Source organism: Stenella coeruleoalba, assembly GCF_951394435.1.
Source record: "Stenella coeruleoalba genome assembly, chromosome: 15".
NCBI classification, from domain to species: Eukaryota; Metazoa; Chordata; class Mammalia; order Artiodactyla; family Delphinidae; genus Stenella; species Stenella coeruleoalba.
Genome location: NC_137161.1, coordinates 71,438,105 through 71,462,754, shown reverse-complemented (window position 1 = coordinate 71,462,754; position 24,650 = coordinate 71,438,105). Strand labels below are relative to the sequence as shown.

At 51.0% G+C, this 24,650-nt stretch overlaps 2 protein-coding genes across 2 annotated transcripts in view; both read right to left on the bottom strand.

Annotated features, from left to right (window-relative positions):
- SBK1 (SH3 domain binding kinase 1) overlaps nucleotides 1-24,311 on the bottom strand; it is a 47,337-nt gene extending 23,026 nt beyond the window's left edge. The window contains exon 1 of the mRNA XM_079946207.1: nucleotides 24,204-24,311. The gene's annotated coding sequence lies outside the window, so the exon portion shown is untranslated. The remainder of the gene's footprint in view (nucleotides 1-24,203) is intronic.
- On the bottom strand, nucleotides 11,784-12,449 carry LOC307198190 (protein transport protein Sec61 subunit gamma-like; the record flags this gene model as incomplete). The annotated part of the gene is made up of 2 exons (XM_079944937.1): nucleotides 11,784-12,145; nucleotides 12,379-12,449. 2 exons carry the CDS (start codon nucleotides 12,447-12,449, stop codon nucleotides 12,010-12,012), a joined length of 207 nt encoding a protein of 68 aa, XP_079801063.1. The 3' UTR covers nucleotides 11,784-12,009.
- Nucleotides 24,312-24,650: the final 339 nt, after the last annotated feature.

The following is a 24,650-nucleotide window of genomic DNA, read 5'->3' as shown; positions in this document are numbered from 1 at the left end:
AGCAGGAAATCCATATTCTAACATACAATTGTCCAACTTTTAAATGTTTGAAACTAATTCCCCAAATTCAAAAATACCGAATGGGCCAAATGAAACATTCTTTGGGGCCAAATCTGGCCCATGGGCCATCGGTTTGCAACCTCTGCTGGGGAGAATATTGCCTTACTTCCTAACTTGTCTCCCTCCAGCCTCTATCAAAACTTTAAAAAAAAAAAGAATCCAAGTCTATGTGATCATCAGCTCCGCAAAGTACAAAGTAGATTGGGTTGCTCCCCTACATAAAATTGTCAATAACTCCCTGTTACCACCAGGGTAAAATTCTAACCTTATCCGGGCATTCCAAGCCCTTAGCCTTTGGGGCCTCCTACCTTTCCCCTGCTGAGGCCCCCTCTTCTCCATTCAGCCTTGACCTCGGCCGGTATTCCTAGAACATCTGCTCTCTTGGACCTCTGTGCCTTTATACATTTTGTTTTCTCTGCCTCGAACATCTTTCCCCTCTTCTTTGTACTCCAAACAGCTTTCCTCCAAGATACCTCCTGTATGTCTGCCTACCTTTCCTCTCTGCTCCCTGTCCTGGCAATGTTCCCGAGTTTCAAATTTCATTCGGTGCTCTGATCCTCTCCAAGTAAGGCCTTATTGTCCCAAACAAATGAATGGAAGGGTTTGAGTTATTGGGCAGGTAGTAGAGGGAGACTAGAGAAAGAAGGAAGGGAATATCTTCCTTCGTCTAACACATGAGTCCCAGAACATTAGCATTTAGAGAGTAGTTCCTCTTTTTACAGGTGGGGAAACTGAGGTCTAGAGAGGAGCAGAGGTAGAATCAGGCCTTGAAATTCTCCCAGCTATGGTTATCAAGGGTAGTGCTGTTCAAGGCCACTTTCCGAAGAAGCCTTCCCTGATTCTTCAACTGGGGATTTGATTCCCACCCTTGTGATTAGTAAAGCTTTGCCAAAATGCATTGTAGGTAATCAACACCCCCGTTCCAGCTCTGCAGGGAGGGAAGTCTTGGTCCCCAAAGGGGGCACACTCTTACCAGGGGACACAGCAAAGGTCCTATTAAAATTTAAGCTATGGCTGCTTGCCGGGGTACTCTGGACTCCGTGTGTTCTGGGACCAGCAGGCAAGAAGAGGAGTCACTGTCCTGGCAGAAGTAACTGACCCTCATTAGTTATTAGGAGGTACTAGAAGTACCCTGATCAGTTACTAGAACAAGGCAGGGCTGCTTTTACAAAGTGGGAGCAGGGAGAAATACATGTGGAACCCAGTGATCCATTGAAGTAATCCATTGGTTATGATAACTAAGAGTTTAGACCCCTCAGGACTGAAGGGTTGGGTCACACCATCCGGTGACCCATCAAGACCTGCCAATGTAACAGTTGAGGGTGTGGATAATTGAGAATGGATGGTGGAAGGGGAATGGGATGAGTACCAGTTATGTCCCTGAGATCAAGTGCAGCAGAAGGGAGGGGAGCTGTAGTTGGTTCCACTGATCTCCCTCTTCAAATTTTCCCCTTAGAAAGAGAGGCTCATGACATCCACAGAAGAGCCATGTGGCACAAGGGGTGGGATGTGGCAGCCCTGAGAATGCACCACCCAGATCTCTGACTGCAGGGATGGTGACTGAGGGCAGCAGCTGTGGAGTCTGCAGGGTTCACAGAGAAGGCTCCTTTGCTTCCCTCCAGCCCATCCCAGCCAAAGACTGAGCGCAGCAGAGACTCTAAAGCGCCCAGTTCCTGGGAGATACAGGGCTTCTCTGACGGGCAACTTGAGATCAAGCACTCTCCATTGGATTTGGTGGAACTTTCTTAACATTGCACTGCAATCTAAGACGCTTCCTATCCCACCTTCCTTCCTTTCTTTCCCTTTTCCAAATATTGGATCTATTTCAGTCTGACAGTTCTCCCAGCCTCCTCTGGCTCCTTCCCCATGTTCCCGCCCAAGCATTTTCCCCAGTAAATCTCTTGCATATCTGACCCCGTCTTGGCCCACTTCTTGGAGGACTGAACCAATACAATGTATGCGAAGAGAGGAACTAAAACAGCTGTGTGTAATGCTGCAGCCCTTTTTCCTTGACACCCAGAGATAAGCCACTCTGGCCAGCTCAAATTTTGCACCCACAGCAAATGCTGCCTTTGCAAGAGAGGGTTTTGATGGGTGTCACTTGGATAGCAGGACACAAACGTAAAACTTAACTGTCACCTCCATAGCGACACGGGAGGAACACTGGAAAACAGAGACCTCCACTGAGATTTCCTCTGCCCACACCCCTCTCCAATGCTGACATGTCCTCATGGTCTTGGACAGTCAGTTGCTGCTCCCTGCACAGGGAAGCATGTGAGACCTGGAACCACAGGACTTTTGATGATTTTGCATTTTTCCCTTGGCTGCATTTTCTATTCATTGATGTGTCAGAAATTTCTGTTACTGTTGGGGGAAACAGGGAAGGAATTGAGAGTCCCTGTCCTCTAGAATCTACATAATGTTTCAAACTATATGGGTTTGGGTACCTCTACCAGCTGTACTGAAAGGGCTCTATTGAGACCTTGTCTTGGCCGTGTTGATCATCTCCATCAATGAACAATGATGGCCTTTGGGGGTTTTCCCCAGTGTACTCTATGTTCTATGATGGTCCTTATTGCATCTGGCCCCAGTCATGACTGGGAGAAGACGTTCCTGGCTTGTTGGTCTGCATTATGATGGTCTTGTACAGGAATAATTTCCTCCCCCGGAGGGCCACCATCATGCCCAGGACATGGCTGCTGGCGACTGGCTCATGCAGCATGATCGGGGCCCTGGTGGCATTGGTGACTGAGTAGCTCAGAGAGCTGATCAGGCTTAGGATGCTGAAGACAATGCCATCTGGGGCAAAGGTACAGAAGCTGCCCACAGCCAGGAGCGGGAGCATTCAGGGCCGCTGGGAGACACAGGTCAAGTTATAGATGGTAAGGAAGACCAAGAATCCACCTGAACCCACAATGGACCAGAAAGCAGACAGTGGGGCAGCCCCAGCTGTATGGCAGCTGGAGGCCATGGATCTTTGAATCTCTCAACACCTTTTTAGAGAAAATATTCTGGCAAGAATACTCTCTAGCAAGAGTCCTGATGGGGTCTCCACCTCCTGGGTCGAAATACAACTCTGTGTCCACGGCCAGCAGGATGCCACTGATGATGGGAAGTACAGAGTGATGGTAGTGCAGAGAGGAAAGAACCCTCTTCTTTGTGACACCTCAGAGCTGCTGAGTTGTACCTGGAGCTGCTTTGAAGGGAATTCTGTCCCTTTGCAGCTGAAAGCGTGCCAACTGATTTGAGAAGACTAACTGTGGTTGCCCTTGGGGATGGAGTCCAGGAAATGGGACTGGGGCGGGGACAGATCACGGGAATTCACCTTTACCTGTCATGTTTTATTATTTTTTTATTGAAAACATCTGACACAAATATGATAAAATGTTAACATTGATTCTAGTTGTGGATATGCACAGGGTTACACTTTTCCCTATTTTTTTAAACTTTTTTTTCAAAATAATTAAAAATTAGTGGGAGCGTTTTTAAATGGGATCTTGAAAAAAGAGAGGAAAAAATAATTTTTTCACTGTGTGACTCTGTTTTCTAAAGCCAGGTCTAAGAACTATCTGAAATGATCTCATCTCTCGCTCTCTGAGGAGCACGGGAATGAGTAGTACATTTGGCTCCCTGGCCTCCTGCCACCTGTACCTACTGCTCATGGCGGATCTGAACGCCTGTGTTCCTTAGGGATGGATGTGGCTGTTTCTCTGGGACATAGTGGAGTGAGGATCTGATAGGTCTTTGCCCCTCCCCCACCATGCTTACTGCAGGGGACCTGGGAGCATCTTCAGAACAGAGGCTACTCAGAGCCTTGTCAGTCTCTGTTCCTTCCTCAGGGATGGGTCACCAAAGCCAGCCCCAGGAATGTAATAGACATTTGAAAGGAAGAAAGTGCTGTCTTGTACACATCCCTGGAGGGCTGGCTTTAATGATGTCCTAGTTTGGGTTTCCCAGAAACAGACCCTGAGAGAGGGATTCGATATCCTGTGGGGGTTTTTTGGCAGGTGATCCCAGGTAGGGGGGTAGAGAAAAGAGACAGGAAGGCCGTGACAAATCACCACTGCAGGCAACTGGAGGTGAACACACTGGGGCACTCTCAGAGACGGTGTAGAGCGTGCACGGCCATACACTGAACAGGTATGATAACCCAGCTCCTGTCGGTCACTGGTGAGAGCTGCTGGGCAGGGGCGCAGGCCCCTGTGGATGTGGGCAGAGCAGGCTGGAACAGGGAAGGCCCTCAGGAAGAGGGGCCAGGATACTGGCAAATAGAAGTTGGGAAGGGGCCCAGGGAGATCCGGGCGGGAAACGGACAGTGTCTGCCACAAATAACCAGCCCTTCGAACAGGGCCCTGGGGGTGGCTTGATGCCCATCTATTCCAAGTAGAGTGGAATTCTGTTACACAGCATCATCTGTCCCCCATTTTTAGCAACAGAACCCCAGTTTTCCTTTGGGCACTCACATTCCTTGACATACCCTTCCCTACTCATTAGGGCTTCTGAAAGTGGGGCTCACCTGTTCAGCTCTAGGGGTGGGCTTGTGACCCAGCTCCCGCCAATCAGCATATACCAGTCCCCTGGCCACACTGATTGTTTCTGAGACATGTCTGTGCCCCATGCCAGGCTGATACAATAGAACTCTCTTTCCATTGCCCCGGAAGAGGGTGGGATATAAGCCTGGAATTGCTCCCACGAGGGAGAACCTCCCAGAGGAAGAAGCTGACCTAGCAGAGAGCAGAGCCAAGAGATGGAGAGCATCAGAATCCCAGTGTCATCATTTGAGCCCCTGGATCTAGCCATACCTGAAGACCCTGGACTTTTCAGTCGTGTAACCCAAAAATCCCTTTTGTGCTTACGTCAGTTTGAATTGGGTCTCTGTCACTTACAAGCCCAAGCTCTTTGCACTATGTGTAAATGGGGGTTTCTAAAGTGTTTAAGAATGCAGGAGTAAATGAAAGGTTCTCCCCTCTGTCCCCCATAATCACTATTTCCTCCGCATCCCAGGTTGTCTGAAGAGATTCTCAGAGGGAGCTCAGTGTGTCCAGGGGCAGGAGTTTGGAATCCTTGGAGCCCAGCTCCTGCCGCCTTAGGCTGGTTGTTCTTGGGGCCACGTGAAGAGCTGGGGGGATCATAGCTGAGCAGGCAGGGTGGATGCCTGGGCTGCCACGTGGGGCCCCTTTCCCTCTAAGCATCAGGAACCTCTGTGTTCCTGGCCAAGGCACGCAGGCGTGCATTCACACATTCACATTTATTCACTGGCACCTGCTGTGTAAGGGCACCAGGATAAAAGGGTGGGCTAAACAGACAATCCTAGCCTTCAGGAGCCTCCAGTCTAGTGGGGGAGACCCCATACCACTCACACCAGTCAACGTCAAATTGTGAGCTAAGTAGTCCCAGGCCCCATCTCACTCCTTCCTGCTCCCTGCTGATCGGCCATCTCTCCCCCGGAGCCCGCTCAGCAGCTCAGACACAACTTTTCTCCTTCCCGCATTTGGGATCTTGTACTCCTCAACCTGGAGGCCCCACCTCCTGTCTAACGTGCATCCCGCCTGCTGCTAGTGCAGCCCACTTTCTTTACTTTGGTCCCGGGGGGGGGGGGGGTGAAGGCCGTTGAACACCTTTTCAGGTCACCTCGCTTCTCAGGTATGAGGCTCTAGACATTTATGAGGCAACTAGGATGTGCCAGGTGCTTCCACAAGGCTAGACCTTCCCCCAGATGGGGAAACTAGGGCACAGAGCATGGGGGTCCTGCACGAGCAAGGCCAGCCTCTCCCACCCGCTGGAGTAGGAACAGGACGCTCTGTCCTGTGCCCTTCTTGCTACCTGTCCCTTTAACCTCTCCCAGGTCAAGGGTCCCTCCCAGTTGGCAGCCTCTGGTTGCACTTCCCAGGCCCACTCTACTGCTGGCCTGGGTGGGGGTGGGGGTTGTCTCCCCGACACCTACGGGCGGCACCCTCCCCTCCCCTCCTCCAGCCCCTCCTCCGCAGGGAGCCTTTGCCCACACCACCCGCTTATTTGACGAACACAGATTGGTGTTACATTTTAAGCATTTGACACAGGTGAACTCGTTTAAATTTCACAACAACGTTACGGTGTGGGCGTGCTCTCATTTTGTACCTGAGACACGGAGGTGAGAAGCTGCCGAGGTGGACACACTGGCTGGGCCTGAACCCAGGCAGGCTCCGGAGACCAGGCCCCGAACTACTCCGGTGCCACATCCAGGCCAACAACCTCGCCTCCTCTCACCTGCTCCCGCTGCCTCAGTTCCATCCCTCTCCCTACCCACCTCCCTCTCTTGGTTTCCACTCCTTTGCCCATGAGCTTCTGCCCGGGAGGGGCTCTGCGCTGGGACCCCGGACTGGAGGGAGGGACACAGGGTGGAGGCCTGGGCGCTGGAGGGACCGAGCGCCACCCCCATCCGTTCGCAGCAGCCCCGTGGAGGCCTGGCTGAGCCAGGGGCCTGGAGGACGTGGGCAGGGTGCAGTCGGAGGGGGCCAGGTGGAACCGGGCCTGCAAGCCCTAATTAAGTTAGTTAATTAGGTGGCGAGGAGAAGCCTGTGGGAGTTAGTGAGCTCAGCTAATTAAGTGGATCCTGGAGAATGGCTCAAATCCTAGTGGCTGCGGAGGAGAGATGGAGGCTTAGGCAGGACGGAGGGAGGGGGGATAAAGTGCCTGGCACCTCCCCACCGTCACCAGGTCTGCAGCCACCGTGGGGCTCTGAGGCCACTATTGAGACCATCGGGGTCAGCAGCCACCCCCAGGGTCTGGCCTGAAGTTACCATCAGGGTGCAGTGCCCTCACCAAGGCCACATATGCTCTGGGATGCTTGGGTTGAGGTCACCATGGAGACCTGACTGCCTGTCACCCACCACTCAGGGCTTAAAGCTATATCACCCTTTGAACTTTTGGGGGATGGAGGCAGGAAATGAGCCCTGACCCAGGGACCCTGCAAAGCAGCCACGACAATCCCTGGGAACCGTGACCACCACCCTCACGTTCCCCCAGGTTTAAGCTGGCAAAGCACTCGCTGTCGTTGCCAGAGGGAAACCTGCAGTGCTCTCAGTCCCAGCTCACAGATGTGGCAACGGCGGCCAGGAGGGAGGGGTGTGCCCTGGCGCATCCTCAGCCCACCGCTCACAGAGTGGATGCGAGGCAGGTGGTGGGTGGCAGGGGAATGTTCTCTTCCAAGCCGGTCCCCTGGGAGGCCAGCAGCTGGCCCAGGAGCCTGGGGGCTTTCCCCTGCTGGGCTCTGTTTCCCTCTAATCATGGGGTCTTGAGTAACAACAACAGCACCCGTGGCTGGAGCAGGTACCACGTGTGAGGTGTGTGTCCTTGACACCAGGGCCAGCTACAGAATGTGGGGCTTCTTGTTCAGAAAGCAGAAGAGAAGCTCTTCCTTCCTACCCAAGCCTCTCTCTCCGCCTGCCATTAATGTCATGCTGCCTTGGGCACAGGGATACTCCTGGGGCCAGTGCAGGCCCTCATGGGTGCCTGGGGCCACCTTGATGCACACCTGACACGGAACCCTCCTGCACCCAGGCCGCTGCCAGACGAAGGATAGCAGCCTTGACTGGCTGGGGGCAAGGAGTGGGTGGCCAAGACATACCCAGGGGATGTGGGAAGGGAGGTGGGATTCACAGTGCATGCGCCGTTGTTAATCAGACTTCATTACACTTCAAAGATGAAATGATTAAGAATTGCAAGATGCTGGGAAGTCCCTGGCAGTCCAGTGGTTAGGACACTGTGTTTTCACTGCTGAGGGCGAGGGTTTGATCCCTGGTTGAGGAACTAAGATCCCACAAGCCACGCAGTGCAGCCAAAAAATGAAAAAAAGTGCAAGATGCCAACCACAGAGCACTACAGCCCAAGTGTGGGGCCCTGAATGCTGCACACTGACTGAGTCCTCGCAGACACTCTGCTTACTTGGTACCGTTACTGCCCTCACTTCACATATTTGCATGCATTCATTCACTTGCAAAATATTGGGTTGGCCAAAAAGTTTGTTTGGGTTCTTCCCTAAGATGTTATGAAAACCCGAACGACATTTTTGGCCAGCCCAATATTATTGCATGCCTCCTTCATGCCAAGCACCATTTGCAATGAACAAAACCTAGAAAAATCCCTGCCGTTGTCCATTGTAGTGAGGGGAGAAGACAAAAAACAGGGTACACGAGTAAACGATTATGCTTCAAGGGATTAGTGGGAGGGAAGAAGTAAAGCAGGGAGGGGACAGGGCATACAGGAAGGTCCTCACAGAGACGGTTACATTTGAGCAGAAACTTGAAGGAGGTGAAGGAGGGAGGGAGCCATGCAGATGTGGAGGAAGGCGGGCAGGTACAGTGGGCCGGGCAGAGGAAACAGCCAGTGCAAAGGCCCTGAGGCCAGAGTGTGTGCTTGGGATGCTCAGGAACAAGGAGGAGGCTGATGGAGCAAGGGAGGAGACGAGAGGTGACGGGGAAAGTTTGTTCAGGACAACTGTAAGCCTTTGCCTTTGACTCTGAGCGGGGTGGAAGTCCTTGGAGGGTTTTGAGCAGAGGAGGCAGGAGGTGGGTTGTAGGTTTTAACAGGCTCCCTTTGGCTGCTGTGGGGAAGACAGACTGTGGGGGAATGGAAGTGAGGAGGCTCCTGTACCCAGCCAGGCAAGAGAAGATAGCAACAGACCAGGCAGTAGGAACAGAGGTGGTGAGAAGTGGCAGGATCTGCTGGCCGATTGGCCAATGGGATGGGCTGTGTGTGTGTGTGTGTGTGTGTGTGTGTGTAGAGTGCCCTTGGCCCCTGGACCATGAAATTCCACGAACAGCTGAGGACACTAAGCAGCTCTCTGCCCCCCAAGATTCCTTGCCCCTGAGGGTCTGCTCTCATTTCCGGGGCCCCCACCCCCTCTACCTCTGCATTTCTGCCTGCCTTGGGCCAGTGGCTACAACAATGACACGTTACATGAACCCTCTTAGGCACAGTTCCCCCTTCTTGGGGTCGCAGACTGAGATGCTCACGGGAGCCAGGGAGGGACTGTGAATGGGGTGCACGGCCTAGGTGGGGACCGTGGTGAGCCGGAGAGCCCTGGCCCACCTGAGTGGCGGCCTCCCCTCCCCTGTGGCCCCACTGCTGTCATGTGGGAACGTGAACTCAGGTTTGCAGAGCTTCCAATTATTCAGGAGAAGTTGGAAATCTGCATCCTAAGGTGTAATGCCCTGATTTTTAAAATATTGGCAAATCATTTTAAAAATGTCAGGCAGGCTATACCCCTCTGTGGGACCAAGGATAGGACAGAGGGACTGCTCCTGTGGGCCTTTTACCCACTGCAACCTCCACACCGGGGGTCTTGGCAAACCTGGAAATGCAGACATCCCCTGGGGTGTGGCCTCATAGGTCAGCCCTTGGTTGGTTTGGGCAGGAGCCAGTAAGGAGCGGGGGCAGTGAGGAGAATGGCTGGGATGGAGCACCCATGCTGAGCCCTTGGGCACCAGGCATCCCGTATCCAGGGATGATGTGGTTGCCAGGCAAGGGCAGCTGCTGGTTCCCTGGGCACTTGGAGGAGCAGGGGAAGGTCTGGGGTAAGAAGGAGAGACCGTGGCCAGGAAGGAGCCACAGGGTGAGGTTTGCTGCAAAACAAAAGAATCAGCAAGACTGAGCAGGAAAGGGAGGAGCCCAGGCATGTCCCTGGCCTAGAGGCCACCCCCAACCCAGCCTCTGCTTCCTCCCACTTTGTTTCTCACCCTGGATCTGGGCTGGGCAGGGCTGAGGGGCTGCAGGAGAAGCAGAGAGATACAGAGGCGGGGGCAAACCTTCCTCCACTGTCAGGTCGTGTTAGCCATTCCCCAGTGTGGCTCAGCGCTTCACCCGCGTGACCTCATTCATCCTTTGAACCATCTCAGCTTAGAACTAACGCCGGGCCCACTGTACCGCGGACGAAACTGGGTCACAGAGTGGTCGCGTAACTGGCCAAGATCACAGAGCCTGGAAGTAGTGGGACCTGCAGTGAAACCCAGGGGTACGTGGCTGCAGAATCTGAACTTTGAACACAGAAACTGCCCGAAAAAGAGGCCGAAGCCTCACCACTGGAACCTGCTGGGCCGTCCCGCAATGTGCGGGCGCGGCGCTCCCTCTAGCGGCCAGTCTGCAACAGTGCAGGACAGAAGACGGGCTAACGGGGCGCTGGCCTTGCTCGGTCCGATCTCTCGGTCTCTGTCTCACACACATGCACGCGCGCGCACACACATATTTACTATCTGGTTCTCCAGGGGAAGACCACGACATCTCCATCTCCTCATCTACAACCCAGGACATGCGGCCCCTACCCAACTGCCCCTTTCCCTGGTCAGGCTCCACTTGCAACGCAAGCCCCAAGGAACTTTCTGGTTGCTCCTCTGTGTCTCTTTCTTTCTGTCAGAGCCTGGGTCTCCTTGACCACACCCGTGGTTCTCAAACTCTGCTGCACATTATAATCTACTGGGGAACTTTCAAAAGTCCTGATGCGCAGGCCACACCACCATCATTAGAGGGGAGGACAGAGGAGATGTCAGGCAGTCTGCAGCACGCGTCTCCGTTCTCTGGCCTTTTCTGTCACCTTAACCCTCTCTGCTCCCTTCAGCCTCTGAGGCTCACACCCAAGCCTTGTAATTATCCCAACCCCAACCACTCTGAGATCTGTTTTGATCATCTCCCTCTGTTTCCCCCTTCCATCGTCTTCATCTGGTACCCAGAAACAACAGCTCTTTGATCTCATCGAGGCCACCAGCCCACTGTCCCCATCACTTTCTCACTGCCCATCAGTCTCCTTCTGCCACGACTGTCCACTGTGCCCTGTTTGGGCTCCGCACACCCTCACCATGGCCGCTCCCTGGAAACCACTCCCCACTGCTGGGCCCAACTTTCCTGTTGAAGTACCTGCCTGGAAAAATGCCAGCTATCACCTGCTCTCTGCCTGCAACTGCACGAGCTAGCACTGGTCAGAGGGTCCCACACCTGGCTGGGAGTTTCCCTGCATGGTCTCAAAGGGGCACTCACTGCTGCCGCCCTACAACCCAAGTATGCCTGTCAGTTGCTTTTCCCCACTCTCTCTGAGCAGTGATTCTCAAACTTTAATTTGCTTGTGCATCTCCTAGGGATCTTGGTGAGGCCTGAGATTCTGCACATCTAACCAGCCCCCAGGGGGTGCTGTTGCTGCTGGTCCATGCACCCCACTCTGAATGGCAAGGTCTTCCCACCTTCTCCTCGCTCCTCAAACCGTGGCTGCCACTTCATTGAGAAAACAGATGGACCAGATGCAGTTGCATTGGCTCCCACCATCAAAGCACAAACCCACCGAGCTCCGAGCTCCGAGCTCCTCACTTCTTCCAAAGGCTTCAGTGGGGGGTGGCCCTTCTCCTTCTGAGGCCAACCCCTCCCTTGGGCCCTGGATTCTTCAGGACATCCTCCCCCTCCCTTCCCCCTCCTCCTTTCTCCAGGATTGTCCCCCCAGCTCGCGGGCTCTGGTGTCTCCTCCACCACACATCTCCATCCATTTCCTTTCTTGTTGTTGTTAATAAATTTATTTATTTTATTTATTTATGTTTGGCTGTGTTGGGTCTTCGCTGCTGTGTGCGGGCTTTCTCTAGTTGCAGCCAGCAGGGACTACTCTGGGTTGCAATGCGCGGGCTTCTCATTGCGGTGGCTTCTCTTGTTGTGGAGCACGGGCTCTAGGCGCGCGGGCTCAGTAGTTGTGGCGCACGGGCTTAGTTGCTTCATGGCATGTGGGATCTTCCCGGCACAGGGATCGAACCCATGTCCCTGCATTGGCAGGCGGATTTTTTTTTAAATTATTTTAATTTACAAATAGAAAACATCTTGGAAGAAAAAAAATGAAAGAAAAACACAAAACATATAGGGAAATTTTCACTCCATGAGTGTCTCAAATCCTCATTTGTTCACCAATCCCCAAGATGGAAAAACACTTTTCTAAAAAGGTACTCAGCCACCAACAATGATGTTATTAATAGGAATATGGATCAATTTCACAAAAAAGCCAATGAATCCCATTATAGCAAATCCTATTGCCGTTGCCATGGCGATCTTCTGGGATTCTTTTCTATCAGGTTTGGTGCATCTTTTTTTTTTTTTTTTTTTCTTTTCTTTTTTGCGGTACGCGGGCCTCTCACTGCTGTGGCCTCTCCCGTTGCGGAGCACAGGCTCTGGACGCGCAGGCTCAGAGGTCATGGCTCACGGGCCTAGCCACTCCGCGGCATGTGGGATCCTCCCGGACCGGGGCACGAACCCGTGTCCCCTGCATCGGCAGGCGGACTCTCAACCACTGCACCACCAGGGAAGCCCTTGGTGCATCTTTTAACCAGCCGAATCGAGGCCTTCACAAACTGCCGACTTGGCTCAACGAACTGCATTACCTGATCCATGATGTCGGCCTTTCGCTCGCAAGCCGAAGACTGGCAGGCGGATTCTTTTTTTTGTTTGTTTGTTTGTTTTTGTGGTATGCGGGCCTCTCACCGCTGTGGCCTCTCCCGTCGCGGAGCACAGGCTCCGGACGCGCAGGCTCAGCGGCCATGGCTCACGGGCCCAGCCGCTCCGGGGCATGTGGGATCTTCCCAGACCGGGGCACGAACCCGTGTCCCCTGCATCGGCAGGCGGACTCTCAACCACTGCGCCACCAGGGAAGCCCCTCACTGTTGTTTTAGTTTGCTGTTTCCGGATGACATATGATGTGGAGCATCTTCTATATGCTTATTTGCCATCTGCAGATCATCTTTGGTGAAGTGGCCGTTCAGATCTTTTGCCCATTCTTTAATTGGGTTGTTCATTTTCTTATTGTTGAGTTTCACCAGTTCTTTGTATACTTTGGATAACAGTCTTTTATCAGTTAAACATTTCTATATCAGATCAGATGTCTTTTGCAAATGTTTTTCTCCCATTCTATGGCTTATCTTCTCATTCTCTTAACTGTGTGTTAGAGCAGAAGTTTAAAATTTTTAATTTCCCTTTTCTGCACAAAAGTTGTTTTTCTTGGATTTAATAACTTTTGGGGGGGGGGTAGGGCCTGTTTTTCTATCTGTTTATGTCTAATTCAACCCACACTCTCTCTTTGTTGTGTAAATCTTTCAAAAGTTTAAGTATACTGGGCATCCTATCAGTTTCATCTCCTTGAAGAAACCTTTTCTAGAACCTTCTGACTTTTCCAATGTGAACTGCCTGCCCTCCAGGCCTGCTCCTCAGAGAAGCTGCCCTGGGATCTCCCTTCACCAACATCTGGCAGATGCCCTTCAACTCTCTCTTGTGTTGGCTCCCTTGTTTCCTGCATCCCAGGTTTACTATTTCTTGGTTTACTTCCTTGTTTTAGGAACACATCCTCCAGTAGCTTTCTTAAGAAAGGGTGCGTGGGAGGTAAATTTTTGAGCCTTAGTAAATCTAAAAAGATCTTTTTTGTACTTTATTAATGGTTTGGCTAAGTATCAAATTCTAGACCGAATATAATTCTTTTATGCTTTTGAAAATACCTTCCTTGTCTTCTGGTTTCCAGGATTGCTGTTGAGAAATCTGATGCCATTATGATTCTTGATCCTTAGTAGAATATGGTAGAATGTTCTTCTTGTCTCTGCGTTCTGAAATTTAATAGTGACTGGCTGTGGTGTGGGTCGAACTTTATCCATTTTTTGGACACTCAGTGGGCCCTCTTTTTTTTTTTATAAATTTGTTTATTTATTTATTTTTGGCTGCGTTGGGTCTTTGTTGCTGCACGCGGGCTTTCTCTAGTTGCAGCGAGCGGGGGCTACTCTTCGTTGTGGTGCGCGGGCTTCTCATTGTGGTGGCTTCTCTTGTTGCGGAGCACGGGCTCTAGGTGCATGGGCTTCAGTAGTTGTGGCTCGCAGGCTCTAGAGTACAGGCTCAGTAGTTGTGACACATGGGTTTTTTTTGCTCTGCCGCATGTGGGATCTTCCCAGACCAGGGCTCGAACCCGTGTCCCCTGCATTGGCAGGCGGATTCTTAACCACTGCACCACCAGGGAAGTCCTCAGTGAGCCCTTCTGATCTGAAAACTCAGGTCCTTCCATTCTGAGAAATATTTCATCGACTTATTTCCTCTTCTCTGTTTTCTCTCTTCTCTTTCTGGAACTCCTTTGTTAAGGTGTCAGATTCTTGCACTGGTCCTCTTTCTTACTCTTTCTTTCCTATTTTCCATGTGTGGCAGCCATGCAGGTGCCCCACTGGGTTCTCCCTTCAAGAAAGAACTTGTTACTCAGCTGTGAAGAGTGCAGTTGGTTGACAGCCTCCAACTACAGTGCCTTTGAGACCTACCACAGCCTTTGAGTCAAGACCAAGGTCTTCTTGGGCAGCCCAGCCAATGACTGAGCACAGCGGGGACACCAGGACCTGGCCCTTTCTGCCCAGTGTGGGGCTCCTCCAATGGACAGTCTTTGCTCTGCAGCCCCCACTGGGTTGGTCAAGACTTTGATCTACACCAAAGTCAGGCTCTCTCTTCCCAGATTTATTTCCTTTCCTCCTTCATTTCACAGATGTCAGATCTACGTCACAGTCTGAAGACTCTTCCTGCCCAATCCTGATTCCTCCTCCTTTATTTTTCACAGGCATTAGCCCCCCAGGACTTCTTACACTGCTAACTCAGCTCACCATCTGTTTACTGGAGGATCCAAACAGATACGTATCATTACCTTTCTGCTTTACTTTTTGGAAAATTTCCTCAACTTTATCCTTTAACTCCGGGGGTCAGGAAACTTTTCCTATAAAGGGCTCAATGGTAAATATTTGAGGCTTTATGGGCCTTAGGGTCTCTGTAACAACTACTTGACTCCACCAATGTGAAAGCAGCCATAGGCAGTACATAAACAAATGGTGTAGCTGTGTTCAAATAAAACTTTATTTAAAAAACAGGTGACAGGAGACTTTCCTGGTGGTCCAGTGGTTAAGAATCTGCCTTCCCATGCAGGGGACATGGGTTCGATCCTTGGTCGGGGAACTAAGATCCCATATGCTGAGGGGCAGCTAAGCCCACGGGCCGCAACTACTGAGCTTGCGTGCTCTGGAGCCCGTGCACCACAACTAGAGAGAAGTGCACAGGCTGCAATGAAGCAAAGAGCCCATACGCTGCAACAAAACATCCTGCGGGCTGCAACTAAGACCTGACACAGCCAAAAATAAATAAATAAAAAAAAATTTTTTTTTTTTTTAAAGCAGGTGACAGGCTGGATTTGGCATGAAGGCTGTAGTTTGCTGACCCCTAACTTTATTAAATAAATTTTCCATTTCTGCTATGATATTCTTTTTTTAATTGAAGTATAGTTGATTTACAATGTTGTGTTAATTTCTGCTGTATAGCAAAGTGATTCAGCATACACACACACACACACACACACACACACACACACACACACATTTTCATATTCTTTTCCATTATGGTTTATCACAGGATATTGAACATAGTTCCCTGTGTTATATAGTAGGACCTGTTTTTTATCCATTCTATGTATACTAGTTTGCATCTGCTAACTCCAAACTCCCACTGCTATGATATTCTTAATTTTTAAGAACTTTTTTGTTTTGTTTTGTTCATCCTCAGAGGTTTTTTCCCTTTCAAAATAGCATCTAGTTTTTGTTTCATAGTTGCCATATATTTTCCTAAATCTCTGAATATAGTTATTATAGTTTTGCTTTTAAGTTTTCTTTTCCCTGCATATTCTGTTTCCTCTAAATTCTGTTTTTCTGTTTGTTTTTGCTCTGACTCTCATATTAGAGGTTTTTCGCAAATGTTGATGGTCCCTGGTTATCTGCTCATATTTAAGAGAGTTAAAGAGCTGATAGAATAGTAGTTGCCTCTGTGTGTGTTGGGTATTGACTGGGGCATGATGAAAGCCTGAATGTTACCTCACATGGTAATATCTTGCTTGAGGTGTGGGTTACACAGGTGTATACATTTGTCAAAACTCATTAAGCTGGCCACTTAAGACCTTTGCATTTCACAGTAATTATGCCTTGATTAAAGAATATAAAAATACAACTTATGCAAGCAAGCTGCTGAGTAGCTCTATGCTATGGGTAGGGGGCTTGGCTGACTCAGGGGGTCAATATAGAGAATTCGCATTGGGTTGTTTCATTGGGAAATCCCTGATGCCAACCTTTTTAGGTATCCTTTTCTTGGAGAGTCTGACACTGGTGGTCCAGTGGTTAAGAATCTGCCTTCCAGGGCTTCCCTGGTGACACAGTGGTTGGGGGTCCGCCTGCTGATGCAGGGGACGCGGGTTCGTGCCCCCGTCCGGGAGGGTTCCGCATGCCACGGAGCGGCTGGGCCCGTGGGCTGTGGCCGCTGGGCCTGTGCGTCCGGAGCCTGTGCTCCGCGGCGGGAGGGGCCGCGGCAGTGAGAGGCCCGTGTACCGCAAAAAAAAAAAAAAGAATCTGCCTTCCAATGCAGGGGACACGGGTTCGATCCTTGGTCGGGGAACTAAGATCCCACATGATGCAGGGCAACTAAACCCACACGGACTCAGTAGTAGACAGAACTAATCTGAACAGAAAAAAAAATCTGGAGGAAACAGAAACTGCACGGAGAGAAGAAAACTAAAACAGGAAACAAGAGAAGAGCAAGAAAAAAATACCAATCGTTAATATATTCAGAGATTGAAGGGAATAAATCTGCAGTGTCCTGCCTGGAGAGTTTAGGCTGGACTTCACTATTCTGGGAGCTGAGATGGGGAAGGAGGCCCCAGGTGATGGGGGCGGGGCAGAGCTCCCCACATTCAGGATGCAATATTCAAATAATCCCGCCAGTAGGGTATAGAACTCTCCCCTCATCCTCACGGTGCCCTGTCCTCTGGTTCAGAGACTCTTGTGTTTTATCCTCTCTGGACAATAAGCCTTCGGTCTTTGTCAGGGTGGGGGAGAGGCAGCTGCCCAGTGGTGCTGAGCAGAGGAAGAAATCTGAGAATTAAAGCCCTTCTTAGACCAATCCTCCTGTGTTTGGCCCCGGCTTTACGCTCACTTCCAGGCGGTACTTAGTCCATTAACACCAGGGCCTTTTGGGGTTTTGTGGGGGAACCGTGGTGCCCCTTGGCTTTCTCACCCCCAATTTAGGGTTCACTTGAGGTGCAATGTCATCAGACTGCTACATCATTTACTACGTTCTTCTGCTTTCCAGATTCCAAAACTGTGTTGCTATTGTCTCCTTTTTCAATGTATTAGTTCTTGCTGATTCATGCTGTGGCAGGCAGAATAATGGACCACCTAATCCCACAACATGTCTGTGTCCTAATCTCCGGAACCTGGGAGCATGTTACCTTACGTGGCAGAAAGGGACTTTGCAGGTGTGATTAAGGTTAAGGACCCTGAGATGGGGAGATGATCTTGGATTGCTCAGATGAGCCCAAGCTAATCGCATGCAGCATTAAAAGCAGATAACCTTTCCCAGCTGTGGTCCAAGAAAGACGTGATGAGAGAAGCAGGGCCAGAGAGACGCTCCCTTGCCGGAGGGAGGGGGCCAACAGGAAAACGGCACCTTGGAAAAGACAAGGGAACGGATTCTCCCCTAGAGCGTCCAGAAAGTTCTTCCAGAAAGAGCTTCCAAGAGCAGCCCTGTCAACATCTTGATTTTAGCCCAGGGAGACCTGTGTTGGACTTTTGACATATAGTGAGTAAGATGATAAATTTGGTTTCAAACAACGAAGTTTGTGGTAGTTTGTTATGACAGCAACAAAAGAGCAATAAATATACCTTAAAAACCCACTCACATGTGGAGAAAAGGGAACCCTCCTACACTGTTGGTGGGAATGTAAATTGGTGCAGCCACTATGGAGAACAGTATGGAGGTTCCTTAAAAAACTAAAAGAGTTACCATATGACGCTGCAATCTCACTCCTGGGCATATATCCAGAGAAAACTCGAATTCGAAAAGATACATGCACCCTAATGTTTACTGTAGCACTATTTACAATAGCCAAGACATGGAAGCTACCTAAATGTCCACTGACAGATGAATGAATAAAGAAGATGTGGTATATATGCACCCTTATGTTCATAGCAGCACTAGTCACAATAGCCAAAACAGAGAAACAACCTAAATGTCCATCAACAGATGAATGGATAAAGATGTGGTACATAGATACAGTGGAATACTACTCAGCCATAAAAAAGAACAAATAATGCCATTTGCAGCAACATGGATGCAACTACAGATTATCGTACTAAGTGAAGTAAGTCAGAAAGAGAAAGACAAATACCATATGATATCACTTATATGTGGAATCTAAAATAAGGCACAAATGAACCTATCTACAAAACTATTACATTTAGAATGGATAAACAACAAGGTCCTACTGTATAGCAAAGGGAACTATATCCAACCTCCTGGGATAAACCATAATGGAAAACAGTATTAAAAGAAGAATGTATGTATGTGTAAAACTGAGTCACCTTGCTGTACAGCAGGGACTGGCACAGCATTGTAAATCAACTCTACCTCAATAAAAATAATAATAAAAAAGATGTGATATATATATATATAATACAATGTATATATACAATTTTATATTTACACACACACACACACACACACACACACACACACACAAAATGGAATATTACTCAGCCATAAAAAGGATGAAATAATGCCGTTTGCAGCTACATGGATGGACCTAGAGATGATCACACTAAGTGAAGTAAGCCAGACAAAGACAAATATCAGATGATATCACTTATATGTGGCATCTAAAATACGGTACAAATGAACTTATTTGCAAAACAGAAACAGACAGACATAGAAGACAAACTTATGGTTACCAAAGGGGAAAGTGGGGGAGGGATAAATTTGGAGTTTGGGATTAACCGATACAAACTACTACATATAAAAGAGAAAAACAACAAAGTCCTGGAACGTCCCTGCGGGTCCAGTGGTTAAGATTCTGTGCTTTGGGCTTCCCTGGTGGCGCAGTGGTTGAGAATCCGCCTGCTAATGCAGGGGACACGGGTTCGAGCCCTGGTCTGGGAAGATCCCACATGCCGCAGAGCAACTAGGCCTGTGAGCCACAACTACTGAGCCTGCGCGTCTGGAGCCTGTGCTCCACAACAACAGAGCCCCGCGCACCGTGATGAAGAGTGGCCCCCGCTTGCCACAACTAGAGAAAGCCCTCGCACAGAAACGAAGATGCAACACAGCAAAAATTAATTAATTCATTAATTAACTCCTACCCACAACATCTTAAAAAAAAAAAAAATTCTGTGCTTCCACTGCAGGGGGTGCGGGTTAGATCCCTGGTCAGGGAACGGTGTGGCCAAAAAACACCAGTAAAAAACAAAACCAAAAAAACAACAACAACAAGGTCCTGCTGTACAGCACAGGGAACTATCAATATATTCAATATCTTGTAATAAACCATAAAGGAAAAGAAAAAAAACCCCACTCACTTCTTTTTCGTGGGGTTTCAGGACACAGAGAAATTAGATGTGTGTATTCGATCCACCGTCTTTAACCGGAAGTTTCTGCTCACACCTACTCCTGTCTCCACCCCTCCATGAAATGTTCTCAGCCAGGTCACTTTCAGCTTCTGTGCTGCTGAATCTATCCTCCTTTTCCTTGGCTGTTTGGCATTTCTGAAGCCAGTTGTCCACCTCTCTCTCCTCCTTGAGACACTCGTCTCTTGGTTTCCATGACTACCCATGCTCCTGGTTTCCCTCCTACTTTACTTCTCTTCCGCCCTTGTTAGCGTCTCCTCCACGTGACCCCAAAATTGTGGAGTTCCTCAGGGCTCCATCCTGGGGCCTCTCCTCTCCTCTCTCTCCTTGTGACCTCATGGTTTTCTTTTTTTTTTTAATTAATTAATTAAATTTTGGCTGCGTTGGGTCTTCGTTGCTGTGTGCGGGCTCTCTCTAGTTGCGGTGCACGGGCTTCTCATTGCAGTGGCTTCTCTTGTTGCGGAGCACGAGCTCTAGGCGTATGGGTTTCAGTAGTTGTGGCACGCGGGCTCTAGAGCGCAGGCTCAGTAGTTGTGGCTCACGGGCCTAGTTGCTCCGCGGCATGTGGGATCTTCCCGGACCAGGGCTCGAACCCGTGTCGCCTGCATTGACAGGTGGATTCTTAACCACTGCACCACCAGGGAAGTCCCAACCTCATGGCTTTCAATGCCATCTTCACACTGAAGTCTCTGATATCCTCTCGCCCGCCCAAAAACTACAGCTTTGAGCTCCGGACTCTTAGTATCAAGTCCTCACTTGACATCTTCACTTGGGCATCTCATGTGCCTCTAGGTTGAAAACATCCATGGCCGAATTCTTGAGTTTCCCACCACGTCTCTTCCCTCTCTTGAACCTTCCCATCATCTCCACACTTATCCAACCCAGAAACCTCAGATTCATCCTTGCTTCCCTTCTTCCTTTAACCCATCAGCAAATTCTGTCTCCCAAATACATCTAGAAGGCACCTATTTCCCCCGTCTCCAAGGGCCACCATGGTCCAGGCCAACGCCATGGTCCCCCTCCATCACCACCGTGACCTCCACCCCGGTTTCCTGTGTCTACTCTGGCCTGGCTGCCATGGATTTTCTCCAGAGCAGCCCAAGTGATCACTTAAGATGTCAATCAAACTATATAGCTTCCCCCACTTAAAAGCCTCCAAAGCTTTCCCAATCTTATCCAGAATGAAATCCATCCTCCTCACCATGGCCCACAAGGCCTACGTGATCTAGCCATTCCTGTCTGTCCCCATTGCCCATGTCACTCTCCCCGTCGCCCGTGTCACTCTCCCCATCGCCCTTGGCACTCTCCCTGTCACCCTTGTCACTCTCCCCATCGCCCGTATCACTCTTCCCATCACTCACCCTCCTCTAGCCACAATGACCTGACATTTTCTCACAGTCTCCAAACTCTAACCTGCCTCTGGGCCTTTGCACTCTCTGTTCTCCATGCCTGAAATGCTCCTCCTCCAACTCTGCTCAGCTCCTTCTCATTCTTGAGGTCTTAGAGGAATTGTCCCTACTTCCCCTCCTCCTTATGCCAAGTGGGTGTCTCCCCCAACCATCCCTCTGGTCATTTCCTTAACAGTGGGTTTTGAACACGGAAGATCATATTAGTTTGTTTGTGGACTTGTATTTTGTTTGACTCCCCCTTGGATCAAAGCCCAGTGAGAGCAGGACTGGTGTTTTCACTGTCCAGTCCACTGAGGGGGCTCAGTGACATCTGCAGAATGAATGAATGCATTCTGCACGAACATGCTGGGTACCTCTCGTGTGCCAGGCGCTTTCATGTACACCAAATATATCATTTTCACAGCAGGACTACGTTTCCCAGTTTCTCTTGCAACTAGCTGCTTTGGCCATGGAGTGTGGGCAGAAGTGAAGTAGGCCACTTGCAGCTTTGGCTCGGAAAACCCTTCCACGTGATCTCCACCCTCTTTCTTTTTCATCTGCCAGTGGAAGCAGAGGATCCGGCGATGGATTCTGAGGCCCTGGGTGATAACAGTATCACAAGGTGGGAGGAACCTGGGTCCCCGAAAGACTGAGTAGAGCAGTGTCCCCCACACCCCAGCCCCCTCTGGACTTTGCGTGAACAGCACAGGAGGCTCTACCATGTGAAGCGCGTGCGGTTCCAGGGCTTGTTCATTAAGGCTGCGAGCCTCACCTTCATCACACGCCAAGCATCAAGTGGAGGTGGCTGATGGGTGATGCTTTTGTTGACAAATTTTCACCAAATGCAGTTGAGTTCTCAGTATGGCCATTTCTTGCATCAGCCCACGGAGGGCACTGCGTTCACACCTCAACGACAGCGCATTGCTGCTGCATGCAATTGTTCCAGTGTATCCTTGCTGGGCTCCTCCAGGGAAGTGCCTGGTTTGTGTTCATCTCTGTGGCCTCAGCATCTAGTCCCCAGGAGGCCTCGGGGAACATTTGCTGAATCCACACGAGTGAACTGGTTGCCTGCATCCCTCCTTGCTTCTCTGTCCCTAAAAGCGCCCCAGCAATGCTTTAATTTTACAGAGGCCCAAAGAGAGGAAATGACTTCCCCAGAGTCACAGAGAAGCAGGATGCCTCAGAATTAGCACGCCCTGGGGCTACTAAACATGGAAGCTATTGGGAGTGAAACCTGGCACCTTCCAGGGGCTGGAGAAAGTCTGAGAGTCGTGGGGGAGGGGAACAGGCTCCTCTATACCCACAAGGTGACCCTACCAGACCTCACTACCCACTGCCCCTCCTCCAGTAGGAAAGAACCACTCCAGAGCCTTCCCCCCCCACTCCCCGCTAGCACTGCCGGCCCCTGCAGCCTGGGTGTCCACCATCACTCAGTATTTTTAGCTTCACCACCTGGCACCTGTGGTCACTGTCTCTGCCCAGTCTGGCGGTGTCCCCTCTCCAGATCTTAAAGGGCCAGCGCCCACCAGCTCAGTGATTCTGATGTCCCATCTCCCCACATCATATTCATTCATTCATTCATTCATTCGTCCATTCGTCCAATCATTCAACAAGCATTTTGAGCTCTTACTGTGAAAATAGTGCTGCTCTCAGGAATCCATTGGTTTGGATTTCGAGAAACACTTCCACACCTGTGGCCTCATTGAGTCACCTAACTTGGCCCCGTTTTGCTTCAAGCCCTCCCCACTGCTCGCTCCATCACCTATAGATCAAGTCCTTGGCTCAGCAGTCAAGGCCCTTGGTGATCTGGCCCCCGCAGACCCTGTCAGCCCCATCTCCACCATGCCCACACAATTCCTTCTTCATATCACCAAGTCTTTGCTCTCGCCGTACCCCTTGCCTGGGATGTCCTTTCCTTAACTTCACTCACCACTTGGCAGAGGACAGACCCGCAGGGGCTCCTAGGGTTCCTGAGGGCAGAGGTGGTCAGTCCCTCCGCCTCACTCCCTGCGTGCAGTGCACTCACGCCCATCAAGGCACCCATCGCTCTGCCAAACTGATCGGTTTGCTTTCGGGTCTCTCCTAGCAGGCTGGACCCCATGAGGGCTGGGGCCCTGGCGCACTATGAGTTCTCAGTCGCTGCTGAATGATGAACTGACAACCATGCAAGGAGCAGCCCACCGTTTCCCAGATGAGGAGACAGAGACCCGCGGAAGGGAAATGACCGACCCAGTGAGATTCAGGGAGGAACCTGTCCCAGGCTGCAGGAGCCCATACCGCTGCCTTCCTACTAGGGGCCCGGAGGGCACACCTGGGCTGGCCCTGAGCCTGCCCTTCTCGCCACCCAGGGCAGTGCTGACTCAGGCAGTGATGGAGGCGTGGGCAGGCTGGGCTGGAGAGAGGTGACCCCTGTCTCCCCTACAGATGTTCCATCTATTCCCAGAGCTTGCGGTCACAGCTTGTGAAATGCACTTGGCTGGAGCCTGGGTTTTCCTGAAGGTGGGGGTAGGGAGAGCTGGCAAAAGAGACAATGATCTCTAGGGCATGAACCCCCCGACCCAGTCCCAGTGCACACCCCCTCCCCCAAATAAGTACGTAGAACTCACACTCACTGCCACAGACATGTATACATACTCACAATCCCACATACTCACACCCAGACACCCAATCACATACACACACAAACCTTCATTCCCCTTCATTCCCTCCCTTTCTTTTATACACAAACTCACGTACACGCATGCATATGCACACACAGACATTTCCACTTTTTAATTCAAGGAAAACCTAACACTATTAGGTGTCAGTGTAGGGAGGAAAGGTGGCTTTCAGCTTGGGTTGGGGCAGGGGCTTCTTGGAGGGCTTCCTGGAGGAGGAGGTATTGCAGCCGGGCCTGGAAGGAGGGGAGCCAGGGAAAGGGAAGTCTGGGCAGGGTTTCACTGGGGGTAAATACAGGAGAGCAGAGCGAGATGAGGTGGGTGGGGCTTGCCTGATCTCGCAGGCCTTGAATGCCCAGCTGAGTGTTGACTTCATCGTGTGGGAGCTGGGAGCCATGGAGGGCTCTGAGCAGGGAGGACATGACCACAATGGGAAAGGACAGGAGGGTCACTGTGGGGGCAGGATGGGAGAGACAGGGAGGAGGCTGTGGGGATACCCAGGTGGGAGATCTGAGAGTCTGACACAGGGAGGTGGTGGTGGCTGGTAAGCAGTGGACAGACGAGGAACTCGGAAGCAGGACTTCCAGGCCCCCAGGGGCCCCATCTGAGCCCTGTGCCCTCACCCTGCCCACCCGCTGCCCACCGCAGGCACTGACCTCTGCAGCGGGACTTCTTCCAGCAGTTCCTCCTCCTCCTCCCTGTGGAAACAGACGAAGCAGAAGGCTGGCACATCCTCTGTTCCACAGCCCAGGGGCCAGGCCGGAGGCAGCTCCAGGACGGGGCAGGGGTGGCTGGTGGCGGCCTCGGCAGCATCGTCCCTTGCCTGGGCAGGGGTCCCCGAGCCAGCGTGCTCCAGGGTCAGTAGCCTGTTGGCTTCAGGACCCCGCGCCTGCACCTGCCCACCTGCCACCTGTGCCTTTTCACTCAGGTTACCCGTCGCCTCGGTGGGTGGGAGAGCCTGGGGCTCTGTCTGGTGGGATCTGCTGTCCTGACCCACAGACCTTCCAGCCACTGGGTTGGGCCCCGGGAAGCAGCTTCCAGTCGCCTGGACTCAGAGGCAGCTGGCTGGTGGACAAAGGTCCAGCAGGGCCCCTTGCTGCCCC